Here is a 26,809-nt window from a genome sequence, read left to right as displayed (position 1 = left end):
CGCCAGCTGGCTCGCTCAGCAGTTTCTTCAGGAAGTGTGAAGAGAACACATTTTATGGGAGATATTTATCATTACCCTGTATGGCTTAAATATAGTCTGTGTAGCAGGTTAGAGCTTGTTAGGCTTTTATCTTCTCAAGTTGGAGGGTGATGAATTAATCTATGAGTGTTGCAGCCTCAAGTGAATTATAGAAAGTCATCCCCAATGAGTAAAGATAAATGACATTTGGAAATTAACCCATTAGATAGTCTCTTCCAAGAAAGTGCTTACTGAAATATTAAATTGTAAATGAAGATGCTTCACGTCTCATTTGAAAGTCAGAAAGACACTTATTTGTAATTCCACTACTGGTTTCTTTTTTTTTCTTCTCAGAGGTTTCATTTCTCCTGAAAGGTTTGGAGCTGACAGCCCCAGAGGACAAAGTCTCCATTAATCTGCAGAGCCGGCACAGAAGCTACAATGCAAGCTGCTCTGCCCTGTTAATGTGCTGCAGCCTCTGCCAGGAAAGGGGCAGTCCCAAGGGATAGGGTGTTGGTTTACACTTTGCAGCATCCAGCCTTCAAAAAAAGAAGAGTTGTTCAGCTCTTTATTGACCTGCACCTGCATTAGTTTAACTGGGTTTGACTGTTTGTTTAGCTGGATTTAAGGAGACCTGCTGGGCAACACGAACCCACTATAAACTTTTCAGCCAGTGTAGGTCCTCTAGATTCAGCCTGACCCAGGATGCACCTTGAAGCTGAGCCTTGCTCAGGTGTTTTTAAAATGAACAGTAATACTAAGATGCACATTCAGCCATCAGTGTTACTAAAGGCTTGGCAGACCTCGTGGTCCCTGGGTTTGCTGCCCCTCACCAAAGTAGCAGGGTTGCACAGGGGTAGAAATACCCCTGTTGCTGCAAGGCAAGTTGTTCTAGTTTTAAAGTGGTATAAAATGCATGCAAGTTTCATACAGTCACCGTTGGTGAGATGTGCTTTGGCGTAAATATTCCTGTATAAATATCCTCATTCCAGCCTAGGATCTATTTGCATGCTAACAAAAAGTCAGAGACAAAATGTTTTCAAGAATTTCCATCTCCAGCACAGCCCATTGCTGTGGTGACAGGTTTTATTCTATGAATGTGGAACTGGACCAAGCCTAAGAACACCAACTCACTTCAGAGAGGCACCCAGCAGGAATGACTTTCACTTCCAACCTGAGCTGGCTCCAAACCAAGGACCCAGAGGGCAGAACCTCTCCTTCCCATTATCAGTTGGCATGAGCCAATTTTCCTATTTTCTTTTAGTGCTAGCAGCTTGATGATAACAGAAAATTATTAAAGCCATATACTATTAAATGTGATGGTAATTAGATAATCTTCTATAACTGATTTTTAAAGACTGTTGATCTTCACTGGCTTTTTCTTTCTGATGGCACAGGACAGACTTTGTCTTGTATGTTTTGCAAGCACTGCCACTGCATGAATATAGCCTATGCTTATGGAGGGAGTTTGTTTGTGCTCATTTAATTGTGATTTGGCTTCTTAATAAATTCCTAGTATAAGGAGGACTGATATTGTTCCCATAGCCATAAACAAATTCTAGCAGTAAAGAAGCAAATCTTTAGGTAATAACTATCAAAAAGTGTTCTATTAGTTTTATGACCAGAATGATCCTGATTGTGTTACCTCCTCTGCATCCAGTGTCTTCAGGCCACATTCTGCAGGTAGGAAATGAAGAAAACAGAGAGGTTGTCTTGTATCAACTCCTCTCTTTAAAGATTATAACCTGTGCCATTAAATCCAAACCAAATGGCAATTCACAAGCATATTTAACATTGTTTAATGCCTGTTTGAGATCAGTAGTTTGAGTTTTTACAGAAATTTTGTACTGACCTGCCTGTGAAGTGTGGATTCTCTGCAGTGAATGTGAACAGAATAAACCCCCCTGGCAAGGGTATGAGAAAGCCCCCTCAGGAAGGTTTCTTCACCACTGGTTTATGTTGTTAAAATGGGAGCGATGCAAAAAACCTCATCCTTAAGAACACATTGACATATGAATTAATGCCCATATGAGCCTGCCAACCCTCTCAATGTTTTTTTCTTAGGCTTAAAGTTGGGGGATGGGAAAAGACTGGACAGAGTGGAAAATTTTTGTAGAGAGTGTGACACAATAAGCACTTCATAGTAATTGTATACATACTGTACTAGTGCAATTCTTCTGTTCTGGGCATCAGTGAGAGGGGATGTAATTCACAGTACTTTTTCTGGCTTTTAGTAATTTTTTCCTAGAGTCAGAATTGAGTGAGTGCGCAGTCTCAGTTCTGACTCAGTGTCATGCTGTTAGTGATAGTGGCATTTTAACTGATACTGAAGCAAGGACAGAAACTAACTTCTAAGAGGAAGCAAGAATGACAGAAATGCTAAGATGAGAGAATAAAGAAGAAAAATGCTAAAACGGTAGTTCAGAAAAGAACAGAGTGTGGAGGGAAATAATTTTACACCAGAGCTGTAGAAAGAGTACTTGACCACAGACTGAAAATTGGTAAAGCTGCTATTTCTTGTCAGACCAGCTTGATTTTCAGTCTAAGCTTCTGAGTGACAATTTTCCTCTGTTCTGATCCTGTGTCTTTTAATTAACTGGGGTTGTCATCGACATCTTTGAGATTCTGATGGGAGCCGCAGCTCATCTCTGTTGATTTGCGCAACACTCTGCATGCAGAAAGCAGCAGCTGCTGCTGGTGATCCCAGGGCTGATTTGTCTGCATGTTCCACTGGAAATATTTGCCTAAATGAAGTAAGCTGTATGAGGAGGCACCTAGTCTAAATGGAGCATTAGGTCTATGCAGTAGGTGGTATGCAGGTGGTTTTTTGCTGGTTTTCTGTCAGCTGGTAATTTATCTGTGACACATATGGGATTTTGATGGATGTAGGTAGTGCAACTGCATGGAAGAGCCATTATGTGCTGGTACACTGTGGCTGTGCTGTGGCTTGCAGTGCTTTCAGAGTGCTTTGCTCCCCTTGGGCTCTCACACTTTGAGTAGCAGCTGCCATGGACCTCTGCAGGGGTCCTGGGCAAGGCCTTGACCTGAGTGGTACAGATAACTCAGTTGTGTTACTCCCACCTTTGCAGCTCCTCATTGGAGTGGTTTCAGCTGTGCTGAGTGGTAACACAAAGCATAGCCATCAAAATCACCTGCTAAAATCTAATTTTTGAGAGTCTTCCAACACTTTCAGTGGATAGGTGTAACAAGCATATTCCCATCCTTGCCAGCAGCCCACTAGTGAACTGGGATTGCACAGGGTTTCACTGATAGAGCTGTAGCAATGCAGCCCATGGGAGATTATTATCCCTCACTATTATTAGATTATTTTTTAGAGATTATCATAAGCTCATTCTGTGGTGCCCGTTGTATTAGTCATGCAGGCAACTTCCCACAGCAGCTGAGGCAACAGATGTGTAAAAGACATCTCCTTTCTCCTTCCTTCCCCACTGAATGGAATGGACCAGCTTCTGAAATGCTACAGCTCCTTCAACCTCAATTTACCAGACAGGCCAGCATTTCCCTTTCCTCTCTTTCTTCTTTTCCCTCTCATTAATCCTGTGTGGTAGCTGTCAGCTCAACCTGGCTGTACATCAGAGAGAATTGTGCTGTTTTGGCAGCAATTTGAACCGAAAGGAAAGATTTTGCAGGCAGAATTGGACCTTTGGGAGGTGAGCTGAATGACATTGTCACAGAAGAAGAAAGACGCTTTTTCCATTGTAGCTCATGGTTTTTGCCAGGCAAGAGCAACAATGTGAATTTTCATATATATGGGTAATCAACCTGGCAATGTTTCAGAATGCTTGGGTAGGTCTTGCCTCAGCTAGGAAAGATTTAAATCTAATTAGAAATCAGAGATATGAGGAAATGGTATTTCTGCCCATGAGAATTTCCAAGATCTCAGAAAAACATTTCTTGCTCTAATGGGAGGAAAACTTAAAAAGCTGAGATACAGTGAAAATCAGGCAATAGGGGAAAATGTTTGACAAAATGGTACAACAAAGCCTTATAGCCCTGTATTCCAGCTAGAGGGTGGTTTCATTTTAAACCAAATGTCTCTTGTAGTTACAGCATTTTTTCATTACACCTTTTTTAAATGTTTCATTTTGGGACCAGCAAATAGGTTTTAATTTTTTAAATATTACTGGGAAAATATTTACAAAGAAGTTCCAGCAGATTTTCCGAGCTGTAAATGTATTCAAACATTTTTGCCTCCAATAGATTCATATTTGAAAAGAAACATTTCCTAATGTAATTTTTCCTTGAAAAAATCCCGCCGTTTCTATTAGACAGCATTAGTTCTTACTTAATTTTAGCCGAAGGGCAACAGTGACTTGTGTACCTTATTTCGGTTTAAGTTTCTCTAACCTTACAGCAGTGTTGTCAAGGCTTTTTCTCCTTAGGAGCTGGATAAATTCTGACCAATTATGTTGTTGTTTTAGTCATCCTGGTTGTATGATGTCATGATTATTCCATGTTTTTATAATATGCCCCTTGTACCTGTGATTATATATCACCCATTGCAGTAGTTATTTCATGTATCTAAGAAAATATGACATTTCGTCCATAAGCACAAGAACAAAAAGCAGAAGAAACAGCATTTTATTTCATATTTACCACAAGGAGTCTGCAAGTCACTAACCACATATGAAAAAGAAACCAAACAAGATTAACAGATGTAAAATCATTATACATTCAGAAGAAACAGAGTAGGCAGAGAGAGAAAGTGGTAAGCCGATCAGAAGCTGGAGAATCATTTGGTCCAGAACTAAACAGGCGTAAATAAAACCAGGAAAAAAATCTGTTTTCCTTTTTGCTGTAGGAATGGCGATGGTGGGTAATGCTGTTGCGGCTGCAGGGGAAGCTGTGGAGCAGCGGGATGCATCAAATCTAAACACAGTTATTGCTTCTGAAGTTCTCAAGTCAGACCCAGGGTGCCTCCATGATCAGACCTGTCTGGCTGTCGGTGTTCCCTGTTTGTCCTGGTTGGAGTGGACGTCTTAGTGAGATGAGGCAGTGTTTTGCAAGGGACTCCCCCAGGAGCTGTCTTCTTCCATGAAAGTTTCCTCATTGGGTTCTGCTTTGCAGTAGGAGGATCTGAGCCTATTTTAACTATTTTCTTCTCTGGGAGAACAGCACTTAAATGCTGACTTGAAGAAGAATGCACAAAGGTTTTGAGCACTGAGATCCTGGGCTGAATCTCTTTCCTTCCCCTAATTTAGTTAGAGTGCTTCTGAGAGGTCCTTAACTGTTGTGGAAACTGAAATCTGCTCATTAGTGAGTTATCATTGGTTAGAGAAGAAGTTTTCATACTAGGTCTTGCCTTAGCCCCAGCCAGGGGGTAGCACTTCAGAGCTCTGTGGGTAGTACCCATTGAAGCTCCTTGGCAAACCTTGATGGGATGTGTGTGTTGCTACAAAAGAGCTAACACAGGTTTGCTGGGCCCTGTGCAAAAGGCTGTAGGAGAGCTCTGTCAGTAGAGGATGCACAGTCCTGAGCTGGATTTGATGGCATGGGTCCAAGGAGTGCCAATAAAATCTGGAACTACACCGTCACTTATTTGTGTATGAGAGGCGCTGTACAGCAAGTTGTACCAGCCATGTATAATGTGATATAATGAATTTTAAAGGTCAATATTGCAGCCCACTAGTGTTCAAAATAAAACTTCAGGAAGGTGAATTTCTGTGCTTAGAAAGTTGTGGAGTCTTCCTTTGTAGCTGAGTTGCCAGACAACAGACTTTAAATGAGCCACTAACTTTGATTGCCTTTGCTCCACTTTCTAGTTGAGACCACTGGATACAGCTAAAGTCACCAGCTTTGATGAAGAAGGAAATCAACATTTCTCTTTCAGGCTTTGTTTGTATAAACAGGCAGCTGCTTGAGTATGCTGAAGTGTAAGGAATGTGAGCAGAGAAACAGCAAAAGTGAGTGGAAATCTCTAAGAAATACCACTAGTACACTGGACTGCAGTTCAGCACTTTGTTAAGGGCATCATTTGTATTTATACTGTCAACACAGGGTGGGTGAATGGAGCTACAATAAATGAAACATACAGTTCGAATTTTTCAGTGTGCTTGAGACATGATTCTGTTTCTCCAACAAAAAAAGATGATGTACTTCTGCCGTTTCAGGGATTAGGTAAATCCCCATGAGTGATGACAACAGACAGAAGTAGTGCTTGCAGAAGTACAGAATGGAAAATATACTTGACACTTGTGAGAAGTGAACTCTGAGCTGGTAGTGTGGTTAGACACGCAAACCTCATTTCACAGTGCTGAAATATTGCCTTCTCATTCTCCTATCTTGAATCATGAAATCCCACATTCTTCTAATGATTTTTTCAGAGGGAGAACTGAAATTTTTCATATAAAGAACCAGAATTGCTCAAACCCTTTTATTTATCTAGAACAAACTACAACTTCTGCCAAAGTCTGGATCGTTTGGGATAAAATTCTCAGTGTTCCCAGGCTGGTTTTCTTCTCCTGCTCCTTCATGTTCCTGACCTCCTCCTGATAGCCTGCTTTAAAAGCTACAGCGTGTAGCTATTTCTGGTGTCAGAAGTCACCTTGCTGGGTGCTCCCATGTATGGAGCATGATGCATGGAGGAGAGGCTCAGGAGGAGGAATTTCAGGTGATTTGTTTGCCCTTATGCCAGGAAAGGAGCCTGCTGCAGTGAAGAAGGCTTGAGCAGCTTTCAAGCAGGACAGGGGAAGTTAGGCCTGGGCAGAGGAGGAAGGATTTGCACTGTGTCTTGAATGTGTTTTGAATTGTGTCAGGGCTGCAAGAGAAGGGAGATGAAGTGAAAAGGAGCCTGCAAGTTTTGGACCCCATTTGGAGAATGGTTAGAGGTGGGGGCAAAAGTAATGAAAGAGCCACAGTGCTTAAGAGCTTAGATAATTGAAAGGCCCTTAGCTCAAGACTGAACTTCAGCGAAGGAGGCTGACTTCAGTGTAGAGTACTTAGAGACTGTTTGGCTGATGTCCTACACACTTTGGAATGCAGAAGGCCCAGGACTAAGAAACAGGTTGCCTTCAGACACCTTTGCATCTCTTTCTCTTTTTAAATTCTATTAATGCAGTAAAAGCATCCTGAGTAGTTTTTTTCTTATAGTCAGCAAATCCATCATGCTGTTGTGTAGCAAAGGAGTGATGCTGCAACGTGTAAATCTCACCTGTAGCCCTTAGACATTTCAACAGCTGGTTCCTCAGAAGCTGTGTGTTTGCTTGTCTGCTAGTTACTTGGGTGCTCTTCAGTACTATCCACCTACAGAGAACTTCAGGAAGGGATCCTGGAGTTAACCATGGGCTTCTGTGGTATGGTCAAAAGAGGAGTCAGTATCAGAGTAACAGGTGTTGGTTTGGGGTCTTTTAAATGCTTTTGCTAAGTGCATCTGAACTGCAGACCTTTATCTAAGTGTTGGCCTTACATTAATAACCCTTCTTGAAAGTCTTTGTCTAATTTGCCATTTGTATCATGGTTTGTGGTGGTGGCTATAGAAGATTTCTGTTTTTTTTTTTTTTTATCTGAAGAGAAACAGTGACTTGTAGGCTATCTAGAGAAGAGGTACTTGAAGTTCATACAGAAAATATTTGTGCTCTCCATGATAACAGACCATGGAGGGTTATAAGATCTGATTTGCATCACTGGGGGAAGGTGGGGAGTGTAGACGCTCTTGAGCCATGTCAGCCAGGTCTGTGGCTGAAGATTTGCACCAGGATATATAGTTTTCATTATATAACCATAAACACTATTTTGAAAAAGTCTAAAGTGCTTTATATTTCCATGTTACTTTTATGGGCTTGCTGAGAGTAATCTGCCATCTGGTATTTTTTTCACACAGGGCAGAATGAGGTAAGGGGGGGAGAGATGCTGACTGCTTCCATGCTGTTGCTCAGCTTCCGCTGTGGGAAATGTAACACCTTTCCCCTTTCTTTAATGCCCAGCCTGGCTCGTTTCATGAAGCTCTTCACAGTAAAGTCAGAGCTGACTCTCAAGGCCTGCTTTTTGGAATAGTTAAGAAGCAGCTTCCTTGTAGTGTGCTGGGAAAAAAAATGCAGTGAAAGTCATTCTGATGACAGCTAGAGGGAAGTAATAACATTCTTTGCAGACTTACATGCAAAGACTAAGAAAAATAAGTGCAAGAACTGTACAAGTGAGGGGATTGTATTCAATGCTTGAGTGCTACATGCCTGTAGGAAGTCTTACATTTATAAATACAGGGGTCAAACAGAGATTTCCATTACCAATTGCTTTTAACATTAGCTGAGTGGTGATTCCCTCCTTTTTTCTTTTTTTTTTCTTTTTTCTTTTTTTTTCTTTTTTCTTTTTTCTTTTTTTCTTTTTTCTTCTTTTTTCCTTTTTCATTTAACCCTATTTCTGTTCTGCTTTGCTCTCTTCTCTCTGGACTAAGCTGTGCAATGTATGTGGTAAGTGCAGAAGAAAGGGGGGAGCAACCTTGCAGCAAAATGAGTTGAGTTGATCCTGCCACAATTCCTATTTTTCCCCCTAAATAATCAAATTAATTAATTAGTCATTGCTCTGGGGAAGTTCTCAGCTTCCTGCTGGCTGTACTGACTTACAGGGCTGCTCTTGATTCCGCAGTCTCCAGCACCAGCGTCTGACCTCAGCACAGCTCCCAAGCCTTTCGTGCTCTTGGGGAGGCCGTGGCAAAGATGCATTTGTGCCTGGGCTGCGTGCAAAGCTAAAGCCCTGTACAGAGCTTGAGGAATGTTAGATTACCCTTTTTCTTCCAGCCCCAGTGGCTGATGTGAGCATGCTCCGTGCATGCATGGCACTGGCTATTTGCCAGGTTTAGAGTAATTTTTTTTTTTTTTTTTTGAATGAGTGAGTGAATGAATGAATGAATACCTGATTAAGTTAATGAAGCTGAGCCAATGGTGGGAGGGAGCGACTTGGCTGCTGCCTGCTCTAAGAGATCTGGCAGCACATTAGACTTGCATAACGCTTTATAGCTCCATGCTGCGCTCCATATGAGCCACAGGAGAGGGCTGCAATAATTACTCGGCTCTCCGATTGAAACCAGCTGCAGGTAGCTAGTCATCCTTTTGTCCATTTCACTGGTGTCGGGAGTCACTTGTCTTGTGCCGTGGATTTCCAGGGGCAGATGGGTAAGGTGCTTTCACAGAAGTGATCACAGCGGTGAGAAAGCATGTTCGTGGCTCAGTGGCTTTTACAAAAGGTCCATTCAGGTTTCCAAGCTGCGGTTCACTGGACCCACAGGTTCAATGCAGGAATTATCTTAGTTCCTGAGTTCAAAACTTCTATATAAATAACCTTGATGGGAGCTGTGTGATTTTTTGTTTTCTTGTTCTTTCTTCACTTGGCTGGGAAAAATAGAGCAAAAGGTTTTCTTGTATCTGTTTTTTTGTAAGTAAAGTAATTTTTAAATCCTCAGAGATCTTTTTGATTGTTGTTTAAAGCAAGTTTTTTCTGGCAGCCCAGGATGGTACATACCTTTGTTTCTCACATACTTAATTTAAGAGTACTGGCACTGCCTGTTAGCACACCGCCTTCATTTGTCAACGTTCCCTGCTTGAGAGCAACGATGATGGTTTGCATTCTTAGTTGGAACGGGTGGGTTTTTTGATTGCAACTGGAGCTTGTGACTGTGGAACCTGCTATGTTTGTATAATCCTGCATTATTTCATTTTCTTTTGATTGTTTTCTGTGTTGCTTAATCAGAACAGTTGGGGCAATCTCACTCTCGCCATGCTGGCCTCAGTCAAGTGACACTGGTGATGGATTTGGGCTCTGTGCCCATTTTGTCTGCTTGCCATGCTCCCCATTAAGCAGGAGGGAGGCTCCCTACAACACTGAGTCCGGAAGAGAAACTAGTCACTTGGTTTTGTGGGCTGCAGGGCCTGGGGAGGCATTTCAGGGAGAGAGGAGGTGCAGAAGAGTTGATCTGACTTTTTCTTGCCTGTGTGTATTCCTACATACACTGACCCCTACGACATTGCCTGTACTGAGATGGTCAGCTCAGGGTCTGTGCAGGATGAGTGGGCAGTGCTGCAGGCCACGCCTGAATGTACCTGACCTGAACAAAGAAGAAAAAAAATAAAGAATTAGAGAAAAAATAGGTGCCTGAGGGGGGGATGTTTAACTCACTCTCTGTCTGCAGCACTGGGGGTATGTGCTGTGTGCCTCGAGACCAGTGTGAGCTGCTGGCTTTTCTGTTTTGTCAGTAGTGATGGTCAGTCATCCTGATTTGGGAGGGCACCAAGTGTGTGCTGAGGCAGTGAGCAAGGGCTGGTGCAAAATGGCTTCAAGTTAAAGCTTTGCTGAATGAAGTCTGAGAGAAGGCAAGGTGCTGGAATCCATTTCAAGGGGAATTTAACATCAGTTCATGTTTCACACTTTACAGATGGACTAATTATAGTCTAATTTGCTAGCACGTGGAATCTACCAGAGTAGCAGTCTGCAGGGAGGACTTCCAAGGAAAGGCACTGAGCATGCAGATGTCTTTTCCAAATCTGCCCCTAAAGCCATGCTCTCACACCATCCCCTTATCAGCCAGGCTTAAAGGCACACTCCTCCCCGTGAGCGCCTGTGCTTATCTGTAAAATGGCTGCTCTGAGTTGGCTGCTGCTTGCTGGTGTTTTTGGCTGGATCTTCAAAGGGGTGAAACGCCCCCGGTTTCTGTAATTTTTCGTGGGGGTCTTACTCAAGTCTCCTGGCAGCGAAGCCAGGCGTCTCTCTTAATTTGTTTTGCAGAAGATGGAGAGAATGTTGCGAGCATTTTCAGACACATGGAAGGAGACCTGTGTGACATATCTGCAGTACAAATGTGTTCATACAGGCATGACAGTTTCTGTCACAAGTTAAAATGAGTGGCAAGTGGGTGTCGCTACGTTTATAGTCACTCGTGAAATTTTCAATGGAAAATTGTGTAGGCAGCTCCATTGTAGCTGCATTGTAGGCACATTTTAGATAAATGAAAAACATCAACAAAGTAATTTCTGTATTAGCCTTGTTTATAAATGAACTCTATTCACTCATTTAAACTGCAGAAGCGCCTCTAGGGGATGGGTGTGAGAGTAAAGGGTGTCACTGAGCACTGTCAGATGTCCTGCAGAGCAGGAGATAAAAGGTTGGATGCTGCGCTGGCCACTTGTGGAGTTGCATAGGTGGGATTGCCCTTTCCATCCTGGTGTCGGTGGGGTTGAAGGAGCACTTTAATATACGTGTGTTTGCTCCACGGCTTTTGTGCTGCCACTACAGACTCTGGGTATGTGTGAAGTGGAATGCTGACTTCCCGAGCATCTTGGGTTGGTGCTCCTCATGTCCTGGCACAGGACTCCGAGGCCTGGGAAACAGGACTTCGGAGGGGTTTGGCAGGCCTCTGTCAGGCTGTAAAGGCTTCAGTGTGGCATGGTGGTAAATCATCAAGCTGTTGGAACAAGCTCCAGCATCACAGCTGGATCAGTCCTGCATGTGGACCTATGCAGCTTGCAGTCAGCCTGAGCTGAGACCCCCCAGCTTGAGCAGCCCCAGAACTTTCCTTTGTGGCTGCAGATGGAGCTGCTTCTCTTAGGGTCATCTGAGGTGCACTTTCTGCTGCTCAGCTCAGAGAGAAAGCTGTGCATCAAGCTTTACACCCTCAAATGGCTTTGCCCCAGGGCTCAGACCCTCACTTAGCAGTTATGTCCTTTCCCTTCCTCCATAGAGGCAGAAAGCTCTGGAGTCCACCATTTCAAAAAAACCTCACTATAATCAGCACTGTCAGCTCATGCATTTTTATCTGTGGATATCTGATGCTATTTCACAAAACTCCGGTTCCTGGTGTCACATGATGAGATGGGAAATTCCACGTTTAGCTAAACTAGTAAACTTGCAGGGAAAAGCTAGAGACCTTGAGCCTGAAAGACCTCATGCAGCAGAAGGGCGAGTTAAAAAAAGAAGTAATAATAATAATAGTAATAATAATATTTGCCTTTATAATTTCAATAAATCTTCTATTTGTGAACCAGTATCGTGTGTTTCAGAGGCAAGAAGCAGGGCCTGACTTCCTGATACCTGAGTGCCCAGGTTTGGCACTGCAAGGTGGGGGATTTCGGTGCCAGAGAGAGAGGGTGCTGCCCATGGGGTGGACTTGGGAGGGTGGCAGGATGACCAGTACACCCAGCACTCCAATGGCAGCCCTGCCGTAGGATCAGCTTGCAGCTCTCGGAGGAAATGCTTCCTTGCTTCCAGCCTCCTTGACATCTTGTACTTCGTCCTCTGGTACCACCTCTCTGCAAAGCATGCTGGAAGAGGAGGGATCACCTTTGCTAAAAGCTTTTTTCTGTATAAACAAAGGATGTAGGCAGCCGTGAATCTGCTTAAATCACCTGTAGTACTCACAGTCCTGCAAGGCTTATGTGTAGGTGCATTGCTGTGTGTGTGCACAGAAAGGACAGAAAGGTCTGCTGCATAGCCAGAGCACAGAGTGACTTTTACACATGCTGAAAATAAGGGCAGCTCTTGTGTTGCAGAACAAAGGGATAGCGCCCAGATGATCTGATGGCAGAAACCTGCAAACTTCTGAAAGTTAATGTCAACTCTTCATTCAGCAGTTAGCTTAACTAAAACCAAAGAAAATTCTAGCACCATGTTCCTGTGCAGTTCACCAGCACCTTCCAGGCAAAATAACTACGTGTCCCTAAGCACATTTCTAACCACAGTAAAACAGGAGGCATGTGCCTGGCTTAGAACATGTACATCTCTCCTTATCCTCAGAATTCAGGGTAAGTAGCAGAAACAGACAGGTAATGACTGGAGTAGCTTTCTAATGATCAGTTTGTATCACCCGTGTTTGTGAATGGCTGTCCTGGGACTCCATAGTCTGTCCGTCATTTTGGGAATATGTTTTACACTGTTTTTTCCTTCTAAACATTCTTTTCTCAACTGTGGTACCTACCATGAAATTCATGGGAATGTTGAGCCTTTGGGCATCTCACATCTGGTGATGTGCTCACTGGGGTTTGCTCATATCTCTTGCTTTTTGTCTTGTGTGGAGTCTTGTCTCATCTGACTGGGGAGAGGAAGGACGTGCAGAACCGCTGCTCACTGTGCCGAAACCTGTAGCAATTTGCTGTGGCAGATTCCCAGAGGTGTAATGAGAGCGAACACTGCAGTGGACAGTCTGTCTTGTGGATGCGGTGTTATCAGGAATCCTTCCATTTTTGGGAGGAGAATTTCAAATTTTATTAGAGGTTTTCATGTTTCTTATTAATGGATCTCTGCAGTTGGCCCTCCCGGGAATTCTGCCAGGGAGCTGTAAAATTGGTCGGGTTGGACAATAAACTCCTATAGCTGTTGTTGGCGTTCGCTGAGCTGCACATGGCAAGGCTAATGGAATCTGCAGCAGTTACAACCATGAATATGTAGCTGGCAGCGGGCAGGCTGTAGAGCGGGGGGGAGAAAGCTGGCGTACAGATCTGAGAGCCAGAATGCAGCTGCGGAGCCCTCTGCAGTGTGTCTGTCTTCTCGTCTCTGAATCTGATCCTGCAAGATGCCAGCCTCCTTGGAGGGGAGGGGAGAGGTGGGATGAAGTGCCTCCCTTCTCACTCATTTCCAGCGCTGCCGAAATTACTCACTCGTGATAGGATGGGCGGGTGATTTGGGGCGGGAGCATCAGGCTGCGCTGCTGCATCTGCCCGGTAACACCCCAGACACAGAGCCGCGTATCAGGCTCCACTCTGCGAATGTTGCATTAACATCTACATGCCAGGCAGGGCATGTATGTCGGATGGAGGAGAGACCCAGTTTTTTTAGTGCACAGATAAATGTGAGAGTTTGCTGGTCGTACCTGGAGCTGGAAAGTGGAAGTTGAAAAGTCATAGTACTCCGTGTGTTTACTAGGGTTTGGAATCAAAGGAGCCTTTTGACAATAAGTGACTGGTTTTATTGAATATCCCTGAAGTTGGAAGCTGTCGACTGCCCCCCTTGAGTGTTTGCTTCTTGCACCAGTCCTTCCTCCTGGTGGCACGTGATGGTGTGAGCTTGTTGGCAACTGCAGAAAAGTCAGGGACCAGAGAAGGATGAGGGACCAGATTTTCGAAGGAGGTTTAGAGACCCAAAAAAGGCTGTTAGCTGCACCAGGGGATGGAGAAAGTGCCTGATTTCTCAAGGCAGTGAAAGTCCCGCCGTTTGCATAGCCAGGTGCTGCTGTGGCTTGTGGTCCTGGCCCCAACTTCTCCGCACCCCAGGACTCAGTCCTGAGTGGTGGAACACAGCATGTCACTGTGTGTTGGGACACTTGCGTTGCTGGTTTTACCTTTGCTGCAGTGAACTCCAGATAAATAAAGAAGGTCAGCATCTGAAGCTAAAATCCAATATCCTGTCCTGAGTTTTAAATTTATTAGATGAAATAAGTAGAAAAATGCTATTTTGGGAAACAGAGAGAGGTTTAAAGTGCCTTGCAAAGAGACACTGGAGTTCGGCATGAAAATGCACATCCCGAGCTCCAGTGAGCATTCCCTCTGGGACCAGAGCAAGCCCAGATGGTGACTCCTCCAAGTGATTATTTTTCTGCCTTAAGCCTTTCCAGGAATTTGAGTGTGGGCAGACTGCCAGCGGACACTGGCTGTCCAGACAGTTTAGCAATGTTCCATGTGTACTCACTGCCAGAGATACCAAAGTCCAGCTGCTCTCCCTGATCTCTTTGTCCCTTTTACCTTCCCAGCCATAATTACACATGCCTGCACGCACGCACGCACTTATGTCACACACAGGAGCAAAAAATCACCTGGTGTTTCCTGCTCGTTTGCATATCTTACATATAGTGACTGACAGCTCTAAAGTTAAAGAGAAGGCAAGGCTTCAGAGTCAGGGAAAAAAAAAAGAGCATACAATTAACAAACCCTGCGGCACACCACAGAAGGCAGACGTTCATCTTTCTAGGACAGCCAGCAAAAAACTGTTTAACCGGGTCTTGTACCTCTTGCCTCTGAGACATTCTTGTTTGGGTTGTCTCCCTTTCATTGCTTCCCAAGCAAAATCAGTCCTGTCTTATCTTTACTGTTGCTGGAACTTGAATTATGCTGAAAAGTTACCGTTTTACTTTTAGGTCTTGAAATAGAAGTAGGCTGTTTTGTGCTGCGCATTTGCATTTTTTGCAAATCCAGTCCTATGTTTGTTAAGAGTTCAAAGTCTCACTGTGAAATGCTTGGGCTTGGAGAAGTGGGGCGGTATTCACTGCTCTATGGCTGTCTCATCCCTTGTCTCCATTAAATTTATTCATTCCTCCTGTGTTCTTCAGGAGATTTTGGGCAGCCCTTTTGTTACTGGTAAAAATGAAGTCAGCCATCTGAAAGATTTACACAAAAAAACCCAAAATGCAAGACCTAAAAGAGTTAGTATTTGGTATTTTTGGAGGATGTTAGGTTTGGCATAGGAGACCACCCAAACCTCAGTGGTTCGGTGTTTTTTAGCAGAACAAAATCTTTGCTTCAACTCCTGCATAATGAAACTTCACCGCATTTCACAGAGCTTCATAGCTTCACTTTCGATGCAGAGAAGCTGAACCCAGATGCCTCGAACTTTTGGAACCACTGCTTTTGGGGAGCCTAGTTTACTCATCGCAGCAAAAGAGCCTGTCCCTATTTGGTCCCATGTATAAGCTCTCTGCTCTGTTACAGGCAGGGAAGCCAGCCCTCTGCTCCCAGCTTTTCCCTGTGGGAGCGTATTTAAATTCTGGATTTGCAGTTCATGTTCCAGGGGAGATTGGAGGATGGTCCAAGTCCAGCACAAGCTCCCTGTGGCAAGGGGAGCAGGATGAGCCCCCCATGTTGAGGACATCCCCCCCTGGGCAACTACCTCAGCCAGGATCTGCTGACTTATCTACCCAAGCCGACTGCCCAGGGCAGAAGGCTACAGAGAGCTAAAGTTAACCAAGGATGACTGCGCAAATGTGAGCTCGGCGGTTTTATTTTTAGTCGAACTTAAAAAGAAAAATCTGTAAGTCATGTGTAATATAATAATTTTAGCTGTTGCCAAGACACACTGAGCAACTGTTAGGAGGAGGGGAAGGCCCATGCTGATTTAGCAGGGACCCTGTCTCCTGGCTGCCCTCGTCGCTGCGGTCGCAGTGCTGAGGTGATGGCTGACAGACCAGGGCAGGTCAGGATAGTGCCTGGGCTGCTGCACCCTAGGCGTCACCGACCCTTGCACATCCGAAGCTGCCCTGAGTTCTTTCATCCTCCCTATCTCCTCAAAGCCAGGGAATCTACACTGAAACAGTGCTTTACCCCCCTCCCCCAGCTCTCGCTATTGGTGTTTCGTTACTGTTTATCAATATTTAAAGAATGGAATAATTAACTTAAGACTGATTGTATCAAACCATTAGAAGGTTTGGACTTTTCCTGCAGGCTTACAGTAGCTTGGAGGACCATAAATGTGAAGAGTGCTCTTAAAGATAGGTTTAATCTGAGTCTAGTGTGTCTTCAAAGTACTTCATACACATATAAACATCAGGCTTATTGTTCATTAGAAGTGAGGGAGCAGGGAAAGAAATCCCCCAAAGGAATATTACTTGCCATAAGATAAGTATCATTACTGCTGCTCAGCATTCCCTTTAAAGTGGGCTATATCCTATTTCCATCTTCTTTCACATCGACTCTTAGTTCTTTCTCTCTCTATTCTTCTTACATGTAATGCATGCTTTTTTTGTTGAGCTGCTGCTCATGCAAGGTGCACAGTTTCTCATCACGCATTCTTGCACAATTTTCAAAACAGCCAGAAATGCAGATGACAGGTGGTGGCTGGACAGGGGCTGAAGAAAAGTTTCACTCTCCATGAAGTTTGATTAGGCAAGGCTAGGTAAGTATCAGGAAGTTAGCAAATGTTTTTTAGTTACAATATTTTCCTTAGCAGGTAATAGAAGAGTTAGGGAGACTTTGTTGCCTTTGGGTGAATTAGGTGATGTGGAGGAAGCAACTGTTTTGCTCCAATAGTAAAATCTATGAGTTTTTACAGTGGTGGGGGGCTCATGGTTTGGATCAGGAAACTCAAACATGCTTTTCCAAGCAGTTCTGGTGTTCCCAAGGCTGAGTTTGCTCGGTGTTTGGACCTGTGGCCATGGCTGTGAGTGTGGTACCCACAACCTCTGTGGCGCGGCAGTGACTAAGAAACAGTTGGATCCTGCCGGAGATAGATATGGTGCCAGCATCCGGCTGTGGCCTACCTGTGTTCGGCAGGGAGCATCTTCCAGCAGAGAGTCCTGCCTGGACACCTGAATGTGAGGTGTCAGTAGCAGAGGGAGTTCAAAGCACTAGGTCAAAAAAACCCCACCAGACATCAGAAACCTGGCTCCGATCCATCCCTGGCTCTGTGCTGCTGCTGCTGTAAATAGATTGCGTGGCGGAGGTTCATTGCCAGACTGGGAGATGGAGGGCACGTGTGCCTGTAATGAGCTGTGGTGTGGAGCGGGGACAGGAGGCAGCTGCTGCCTCCACAGCCCTGCATGGTGTCACATGAAGTCACCCTGTGGGTGTCTCTGGGGTTCAGGAGTTACCCACCACCTTCCCTCTGCACCACTCACAGTGACTTGTTGCTAATGTAAATATTTTGTGTGTGCCTGTTCCTCAAGGCTCCCTGCTGTGCTCCCATGTTTTTTAGGACACGGTAGGGTGAAGGTAATGTCATCATTGCAGAGGAAGAGGAGGCTGGAAGAACAAACTGGGCACCATAGATACATGGAGGGTTTTCATACAGGAAGGAGAACAGGCCTTGGGAAACAAATGACTGCTGCTAAATGTGGCGGGTTATGACCAGATTGTTTCTGATATGCCTAAATTTTAAAATGTTTTCCTGATGCGTTAGAAAACATGCCCAGGATTTTTCTGCTGTTTACAGCACAGCTGTCAACTGTTCCTTGACATGAGAGGGGCAATGCCTGACCATTTAATTTTTTTTCCCAGAGGTCTTTTTCCCATTTGCTGATTTGAGGTATCTGCTTATTTGTTTTCATTTCTCATTGCTGATGATACGACTCCTGTCTCCCTTGCCCACCATTTCGTTGCAGAATCCAGAGGAGCTGTTGGAGGATCGTGCTCACAGGGAGATGATTCCTCATGAAGTCACTGGATCCCCTGCAGAAATCAAATGTGACTTTCCATTTATCAGACTGAAATCAGAGCCAGCCAGACAGTGAAGCAAGCACAGTGGAGGGGGGACGGCGAAAGATGAAATCCAACCAAGAGCGGAGCAATGAATGCCTGCCACCTAAGAAGCGAGAAATCCCTGCCACCAGCCTGCCTTCAGAGGTGAAGCCAGTCCTGCCAAACGAAAACCACCGTGCAGATAACCTGGCATGGCTCCCCAGCACACCCAGTGGCCAGGGTGGCCTGGGGGGCCGGCACCGGCCCGGGGCCACCTCCTCGGTGGATGGAGGCTTGCAGCAGGGTTTGCACAAGTCACTATCTGCAGGGCTGGACTATTCCCCACCGAGTGCGCCCAGGTCTGTTCCAGCCTCTACCACTCTTCCCACGGTGTACTCGCCTGCCCTCTCCCAGTCAGGGACCCCCGTTTCCCCCGTGCAGTACACTCACCTGCAGCACACCTTCCAGTTCGTTGGGCCCCAGTACAGTGGATCGTACACCGGATTCATCCCCTCACAGCTGATTTCCCCAACAGCCAATTCTGCGACCGGTGCCGTGGCGGCGGCCACAGCCGTTGCGAGCACTCCATCCCAGCGCTCCCAGCTGGAGGCTTATTCCACTTTGCTGGCCAGCATGAGCGGCTTAAGCCAGCAGGGGCACAAAGTTGAGCCACACCTGGTCAGGACGCCTGGACTGATTGCTGCTGGGTCTCCTCCACCTGCCCAGCAGAACCAGTACGTCCACATTTCCAGCTCTTCCCAGAGCACTGTCAGAAATGTCTCTCCTCCAACCATCCCGGTCCCCCTGCACCCGCATCAGACAGTGATCCCACACACCCTCACCCTCGGCCCTTCCTCCCAAGTGGTGGTGCAGTACACTGACTCGGGGGGCCACTTTGTCACCAGGGATCCCCCCAAGAAACCCGAGAGCAGCCGGCTGCAGGCGATGCAGGCCAAGGAGGTACTGAATGGCGAGATAGAGAAGAGCCGGAGGTACGGCATTTCGCCTTCAGCCGACATGGGTCTAGTCAAAGCAGGCAATAAACCAGCCCCCCATCATTACGAGACCAGGCACGTAGTGGTCCACTCGAGCCCTGCCGAGTACGGCGTGCGGGATTCCTCAGGTGTCCGAGCCTCCGTCATGGTGGTCCCCAACAGCAGCACGCCCACGGCAGACATGGAGGTGCAGCAGGCCACCAACCGTGAGACCTCTCCTTCAGCCCTCAATGACAAGGGAAGTTTGCACTTAGGAAAGCCAACCCACCGGTCCTATGCCTTGTCTCCGCAGCAGGCTCTGGGCCACGAGGGGGTGAAGGCAGTGGCCACGCTGTCCCCTCACACTGTCATTCAGACCACCCACAGCGCCTCTGAGCAACTGCCTGTGGGGCTGCCGGCGACGGCTTTCTACACTGGGACCCAGCCGCCGGTGATTGGCTACCTGAGCGGCCAGCAGCAAGCCATTGGGTACCCCAGCAGCCTGTCGCAGCACCTGGTGATCCCGGGCACCCAGTCCCTGCTGATACCGGTCGGCAGTGCGGACGTCGAGCCGTCAGGAGTCACGCCTGCGATCGTCACGTCGTCGCCTCAGTTTGCAGCAGTGCCTCACACGTTCGTCACCACCGCCGTCCCCAAGAGCGAGAACTTCAGCGCGGAGCCCCTCACCACCCAACCTGCCTACCAGGCCACCATGGTGCAGGCGCAGATCCACCTGCCTGTGGTGCAGTCCATTGCCTCCCCTGCCGCTGCGCCCCCCACGCTGCCCCCTTACTTCATGAAGGGGTCAATCATCCAGCTGGCCAACGGGGAGCTGAAGAAAGTAGAGGACTTGAAAACAGAAGACTTCATACAGAGCGCGGAAATTAGCAACGACCTGAAAATAGACTCCAGCACTGTGGAGAGGATTGAAGACAGCCATAGCCCAGGCATTGCCGTCATACAGTTTGCGGTGGGGGAGCATCGAGCACAGGTAATGGCAATGCATGGTGGGCCGGGGGGGTTGGACTGGGGTGCATGCTCTGGACCCCCAGGCCACAGCACAGCTCACTTGCTTTGGATCCACTTGGGGTTGGTTCTTCATCCATCTGTGATTCAAACTGTAGACCAAAAATCATCACCCTCACTGTGTTGGGGGAACCATCAGATCACACTGGTGATGAACTCTTGCATATAAAAAGGGCCTATTTTATAGCTGGAGAACTCACAGGAAGACTTACGTGATCTTCGTAGGTTTTGATTAAAATACAAGATGATGTAAGGAGTATGAAAGGTTACATTTTTCAGTTTGATAGGTGATTTTTACCATTCACACTAGAAAGTTCATGCTAGAATCAGATCAAAGCCTACCCTAAAGAGATAGGTAAGTCACAAGGCTGTGAATTTCCATGGCTTGAAAACTTGGAGCTGCCTGGGAATGGTTCTCATGCACGTAAGTTACTGAAATGCACTAGAGAATTTTACTGAGGCTTCGCTTGAAGGTGGTTTTAACGCTGCATGGCTCACGTAAACTCTGTGGTCAAGTGAAATTTGGAAGAAAAAACCATCTAGGTGTCTGGGCAGGCTGTGCTTCTGACCTTTTGTTTCTCTGTTTGCAAAGCAGGAAGAAAACCTGTAACTTTCCAGAGGTGTTTTTAGGTTGAGAATGAGTGCATATTGATTTTAAAGCGTTATCCTGTTGCTGTCCATTTTCTGAGCAATTTAGATTCTGTTGGTTGATGCTGGAAAGTTCAGATGTACTCTGTAGCATTTGTCTTCCTGGAGGTACTCAGTTTAGATAATCCTGTTGGAAATCTTTTTGGTTTGGTGTGAACTCTACCATCTGCACCACTGATGCTGCAGCCTCAGCACTGGAGAAGCAGAATGAGAGAGAGGGAGAACGAGAGGAACTGGACACAGACACAGTTAGTAACACACTTCAGGCTGATGGTTTGGAGGAGAAAAGCAAACAGTGATGGTACCAAGGAGCAGATCACACAGAAAATTTCTTACAGTCTCAGCAGTCTGTGGCCTGTACTTCCCCAAGTGCACATACATGGTAAATCGCTTCATGTGGCAAGTCCTCCTTCTTAAGTCAAACATGCAGATTCCCTGTGTGGGTTTGTTCATGTATGTGTCTGCATCTGCACAGCTGATTGAGGTCAGGCCTCTGGTGCTTTCGGTATAGAGACTCGATTTTTTCCCCCGCTGCTTAACTGTATTTTGCTGCATCTCAAGCATCATTGTTAGACGAGCTGTTCTTGGATCAGGACCAGTTACTAGAATTTGCTGTGGTGCCTTGAATAATGAATTTCAAAAGTAGCAATATCCATTCTGCAATTTTCATCTTGCTCACATTTCTCTGCCTACAGCCAGGCCACCGGTCTCTGCACAGCAGAAGAGGTACAAATGAGCAGGTAGCATTTTGTGTTGTGTCTTGGTCACAGCCCTGTCAAGGCAGGCAATGGCCTGTAGCCCTGGGAAGAGCTGTGCCTTTGCAGGGGGTGCAGTGCCATCCTCTGGCAGAAAGGAAGAGAGTCCGAGGCTGTACAAATCCAGGGCCTGGCACACGGCTCTCACCCAGCAAAGTGTCACCTTACAGAGAAGCCTATCGGGAGTGGGCTGACATCATCACAGCCAAAATACTCCCCAGCTGTGTTTCCCACCGGGGATGCTTCCAGAATGGAGAGCGAGTCACGTAGAGATATGATTAGAACCGGGGGTTTAATTTAGGTTTCCTGCAGATTCCAGGACTTGGGTCTCTTCCCAGATCAGCTGTGTCCCTGCATAGCAGGGATGACTGCCGGTTTTCCTTCACCTTGGAGTGGGGGGAGAGAGAGAGATAGAGTGCGTTTCCACATGCTTGAAGTCTCTGTGGCCTCACCCTCAGCCTGCCGTGGCTCTCTGGAAGTATTCAGCCTTAATTGCAGGTGTGCAGTAGTCATTACTCTGTAGAAAATTGCCTGTGTGAAGAGGCTTAGTCTTCTCACTGAAAGAGCAGTACTTGGTCGCGCTGCTCTGAGCCCTGGCACTGTGGTGCTGCCGCACTGAAATAGAGCTCTTGACTCCAGAGTTCAGGGGCACAGAGCTGTGTGTGTAGTGCAGCTCCACAAAGTATTTCATTACAACTGAGTTTCAGTTGCATAAATGCTTCTGCAAAGAGGGAGCTTTTCGAGTGGTATTACCAAGGGAGTGTAAGTTGTAAAGAGTAAGCACCATACAGAAATAGTGTTGTTATCATTAGCTTTGGCTCACTTACTTACTCCTCCCAGGGATCTCTGGGAAAGTCATTATAATATTGATGAATCTGTATTTTCAGGCTCTGTGCAAACATCAGCTAATTTTCTCAGCAATTGAGGGACAGAGGTAGGAGGTTATTTTCAGCTGAGCATATACTGCTGTAATGTAAACAGGGAGGCACCGGGCAGCTGCTGTTGTATCGTGTCACTGCAAGCCCACAGCTGGCCCTCCCCAGCACAGCACTTAGGCAGAAAGGGGGCAACTTCCCTCCTTTTCCAGTCCTCTAGTCACCTGGAAAAGCCATCCCTCTTCCAGGTATGGAAACCTAGAGGAAAATCAACGCACCTAAAAGCCTTCATAACTGAAATAACTGAACTGTCTTTACCCCTGGAGAGATGCTAGGTTTCCATTTCACAGCATCCCTGCTCTGGATTAAGAAGTCAAGTATCAACTGGGCAAGAATCCACAGTCGAGCTGCTACTCCTGTGCATTCAAGGTGCCTAGAAGAGAAGACCTGTGTTTCTACATCTCTTTGCAATTCCACATATTATTCTTGTAATAAGACTTTCATTGTTATTACCTGTCTGTCCTTTTGCTGCCAGGAGAATGCAGAAGCTAATAATGCAGCTCCTGTGATGTTAACGTCAAAACACACAAGCAATGCAGAATAAATTCTCTGAAATGTTACATTTCAGTTTGTAATAATTTCTGAAGTATGGATTAAATGGAAGAGATGAGCGTACAGTTCCTAATTTTTCTTTTTTTAAAAACAAAACCAAACCAGAATCATAACCTCTTAGAGATGGAAAAGTCCCATTACTACATCCAGTTAGTAGCCCTAAATATGTTTTTAGACCATCATCTAGTTTAGTTTTCCCCTTACATCTTTCCATGCATGCACAAACTGGTTACTTTTTCTTTGAGCTCCCCTTTTCATTATCTTTGGCACCATAACAGACACAGAAAGAGATGTTGACTCATTTCACTGCTGCAGATGGAGATCTCTCCCAGCCTTCCCCTCACGTGATCTCTGTGTCCCCTGGTCACGGGACAGTAAGTCCTTTTGTCTCCAAGTGATGGGTGGCTGTGGTCTGTCCTCACATTACTGAGTTCTGGGAGTGCAGCAGATGACACAGCTCATGTGATGAAGTCGGCAGCCTGTGGTCTGCTGGACAAGAGGTGGCTTCTCTTGAGAAATTACAGGATTGCATGACTGCGGAGAGCAGCAGCCCCTGATGTTCCAGCCCTGCCCGCCTTTGCTATAGTAACAGTGGACTGAATTGGGGTAGATGCAGCCCTGGGGGGGTGCCCAGTCAGACCATGTTGTGGAGACTGGTTCCCATGGCATGAGGTGCTGCCAACAGCCCCAGAAATCTCTTAAAGGAAATCCACTCTTGTGAAGGCATCGGAGTGCAGGGGGAACATCAGCAGTCCCAAAGTTTCGGAACAGGGGAGGTTGTGTGGGAGCATGGCACTGCAGAGGCTTCTCTCTGTGAGAAGTAGAGCTTCTATTCTGTGAATCCACCCAGTTGTTTTTTGGGCCTGAGGAGTCTTTCAGCACCCACAGCAAGGCCTTCAGTGGAGAGCTCTGCTGCTTAATTGCACATTGTTTCCAGAGCTGTTTCCTTCTCTTTGTTTCCAGCCTTCCACTCCTAGTTTCATCACATTTTAATAGTATTATGAGGAAAAACATTTAATTGGAAAATGTATGTTTACATTTATTGAAATATGGTTCACATGAACCACTTTCATTAGGCACCTTTTGCTTTAGTGCTTGTTATTTTGGTTGCAGCATGAGTCGCAAGACTAAAGTTGTTGTGTTTCTAAATGGTGGGAAGGGTGTTTCCTGGGCATCAGATCTGCCAGCCCCTAGTATCTGTGTTGCAGCTCCAGCTGGGGTTTCTTAAGCTGTCTTAAGCCTGTCTTGCCTACTAAGTTTGGCTGAGAAATAAAAAAACAATTGGTTATAGAAAGTTGCAGATTTCAGTGGCTGCACTGAAGAGTTTTGGGTATTTTCACTAGTCAGTGTTAAATAGGAATATAAATGTAGCCTGCAGTAGGGCCTCAGTATGCTTCAAGAGGAACCAACATGTTTGTTTCTTGCTTTATCCTCTTAGTAGTGGGTAGACAAGTTCCAAATTTCCTTCTCTCCTACAAGAATTATGGCAAGATACTGGGGGGGACAGTGGGGGAAGGTTTTAAAATAAGGTTTTTTGTGTTTCAATGCAGTGGTCAGAAAAAAATTTCATGGGGGTGTTTTTACTCAATTTTCACACTTCAAAGTTCTTAAACTACTATTGCTTTTAGAAGATGCTTGCCTCAAATCCCCCTTAGCTGAATCCAGAAGCAGCCAGCTAAAACAGGGCTTGATAATCCATGAGGGAACCCATTTCAAATCAACAGTGGTACATGCACAGTGTGACCAGATCGTGGAGATTCCAGCATTCCACCATCTTTGGCATGACCACCACCAATTCCGGCATTTGTTTCAGTGATCAACACTTCAGGCAAGTGTTTTGGGCACTACATTGAGAAAAAAAAAGCATAATGTTTTGTGGAAGTGTGTTGACATCAAGAGGAACTTGTGTGTCGGTGAGGATGATGCACACAAGCAAGTATGATTCCCACAGATACAAATAGCTTTTGACAAGGATGGAAAAGTAGAAGAAGAAGGAAAAAGAAAATGCAGCAGGCAGGCAGGCAGAAAGAAAGAAAGAGGTGAGAAAAAGAAATATAAAGGAGAAAACTGTGTCCACCAGATGATCCATGCCTCGAGAAAGCCTACAGTTCTTGTGCAGGCAGCAGTTTCCATGTCAGTCCATGAGAGATGCTGGATACTCAGTACTTCTCCCAGTTAGATTCCAGACTGAGATGCATATGTATGGAATAGAATCCCAAGCTCTGGGCAAATATTTCTGCAAATCCTGGTGCTGGAGTGTTTTTATCCAGCAACATGAAGGGATGGGGCTTTCATGGTTACCTCACCCCACTTTCTCCATAGTTCAGAGCTTAAACCAGGGCTAGAGTCAGGTGCCTTTCCACTGTTGCAGTGTGTGTAGTTTGACTGTTGGCAAACAGTTCTGGTTGGAAAAGGTTTAGTATGACAAAAATTGATGTAGTATCTTACGCCTCTAAACTGCTCCTCTTGAAATTCCTTGTACAGTGGCATACTATGTTGGGCAGGTGGAGTGGCAGGATAATAGATGCAGTGTTATCCGCTGGCCTAGTTGCAGAAGTACATAGCATGTATTTATAGACTCAGTAAGGTTTTTCCCAGCAGAATCAATCGTCTCATAAACAGCAGTTGGCTGCTAGTGCATGGCATGCACTTAGTCAGAGGCACTGTCAACATCCGGTGGGAATCATTGGTTTCCTGGTTCTGGAGCATCTATCTCTGAGCTGTAGGACGTTCCTGAGCAAGTCTTCTTGCCCAAAAGGGCTGTGGAGCTGGTGGAGTGTGAGGGGCCCTACCAGGGGCCCTGCTTGCAGGGAGGGCAGCTCTGGGGGTAGCAGTGCTAGCAGGGAAGTGGCAGTGGCTGGACTTCCATAGAGTCCAGCCTCCTCTGTGAGACAGACCATGCAACTTCCTCCCAAGGTTCACACTTAATATTGTGAACAAATGTGTTGGAGCACTAGAGTGCAGTGTGCAGCTCAAACTGCTTCTGTGTTGAAATGCATTTTTAATGATACAAAGCCATGCTGGGTGTGACAGCATTACTCATTCCCAAAGGTGAGAGGTGGTCTCACAAGCCTGCTGTGATGTTCCTTTTAAGTGAGTCCATGGTCCTGGAGAGGGAAGGCTCTCCAGGCAGCTGGTATACTCCATGCCTGCTGAACAGCTCGGAAATGAGGTGAGCACGTGTATTCAGGTGCTCTCCTACCCTTCTGCCCCTACCAAATAAGGGTTACACCATCAGAGTGGGATCCTGTCCCCATGCCTGAGAAGATCTCCAGAGGACATGAGGACCTTGGGAGCAGAGCAGTGGATGTCTGTCTTCAGCATAAGCCAGCTTCTTGCAGTTGCAGACCTCTCCAGTGTGCCAGGCAGCAGTTAAAAACACATGCCAAGTTTTAAAGAAGTATTAGTCAGAATTTCCTGCTCTCTTTGTAGTGTGCTGGGGTGGGAGGGAATCAGCTCCATGGGTTGAGAGTCACATGAGTCTACATCAAGTGTTTGAGCCTGCAGTAACTGCTGGACTGCTACCACATGCAAAGAAAAGTGGGTATTTAGGTGTTCTATCATGTTGGGACCTCAAGGCCCAGCATTTGCAAAGTCAAGGAGCAGGGGTCACCCGCTGTTGGTCTGTTCTAGCTATGGCAGCTCCCTGTAAGATGGTTAGATAGGATTCCTAACCAGATGTGTCTTTAAAGTGGGGTGAAGCAGTGGGGAAAGGGACATGGTACAGAAAAGGAGACATGGTGCAGGAACCACAGGAGGAGGAGGAATGACCACCTCCCTGAGGAAGTGCAGGAGGTAAA

The 26,809-nt window shown here is 46.0% G+C and overlaps 1 protein-coding gene across 19 annotated transcripts in view; it reads left to right on the top strand.

Moving 5' to 3' along the window:
• ATXN1 (ataxin 1) overlaps window positions 1-26,809 on the top strand; it is a 343,650-nt gene that overhangs the window by 307,576 nt on the left and 9,265 nt on the right. For all 19 annotated transcript variants that reach the window (XM_048308538.1, XM_048308500.1, XM_048308539.1 and 16 more), the window contains one exon: window positions 18,044-20,084. In XM_048308538.1, the coding sequence (XP_048164495.1) occupies window positions 18,204-20,084 (1,881 nt within the window). In that variant the 5' untranslated portion in view covers window positions 18,044-18,203. The remainder of the gene's footprint in view (window positions 1-18,043; window positions 20,085-26,809) is intronic.

The sequence above is a fragment of the Corvus hawaiiensis genome, chromosome 1 (assembly GCF_020740725.1).
Source record: "Corvus hawaiiensis isolate bCorHaw1 chromosome 1, bCorHaw1.pri.cur, whole genome shotgun sequence".
Classification (NCBI taxonomy): Eukaryota; Metazoa; Chordata; class Aves; order Passeriformes; family Corvidae; genus Corvus; species Corvus hawaiiensis.
The sequence above is the reverse complement of the archived record's forward strand: the minus strand, read 5'-3'. Positions and strand labels throughout refer to the sequence as shown.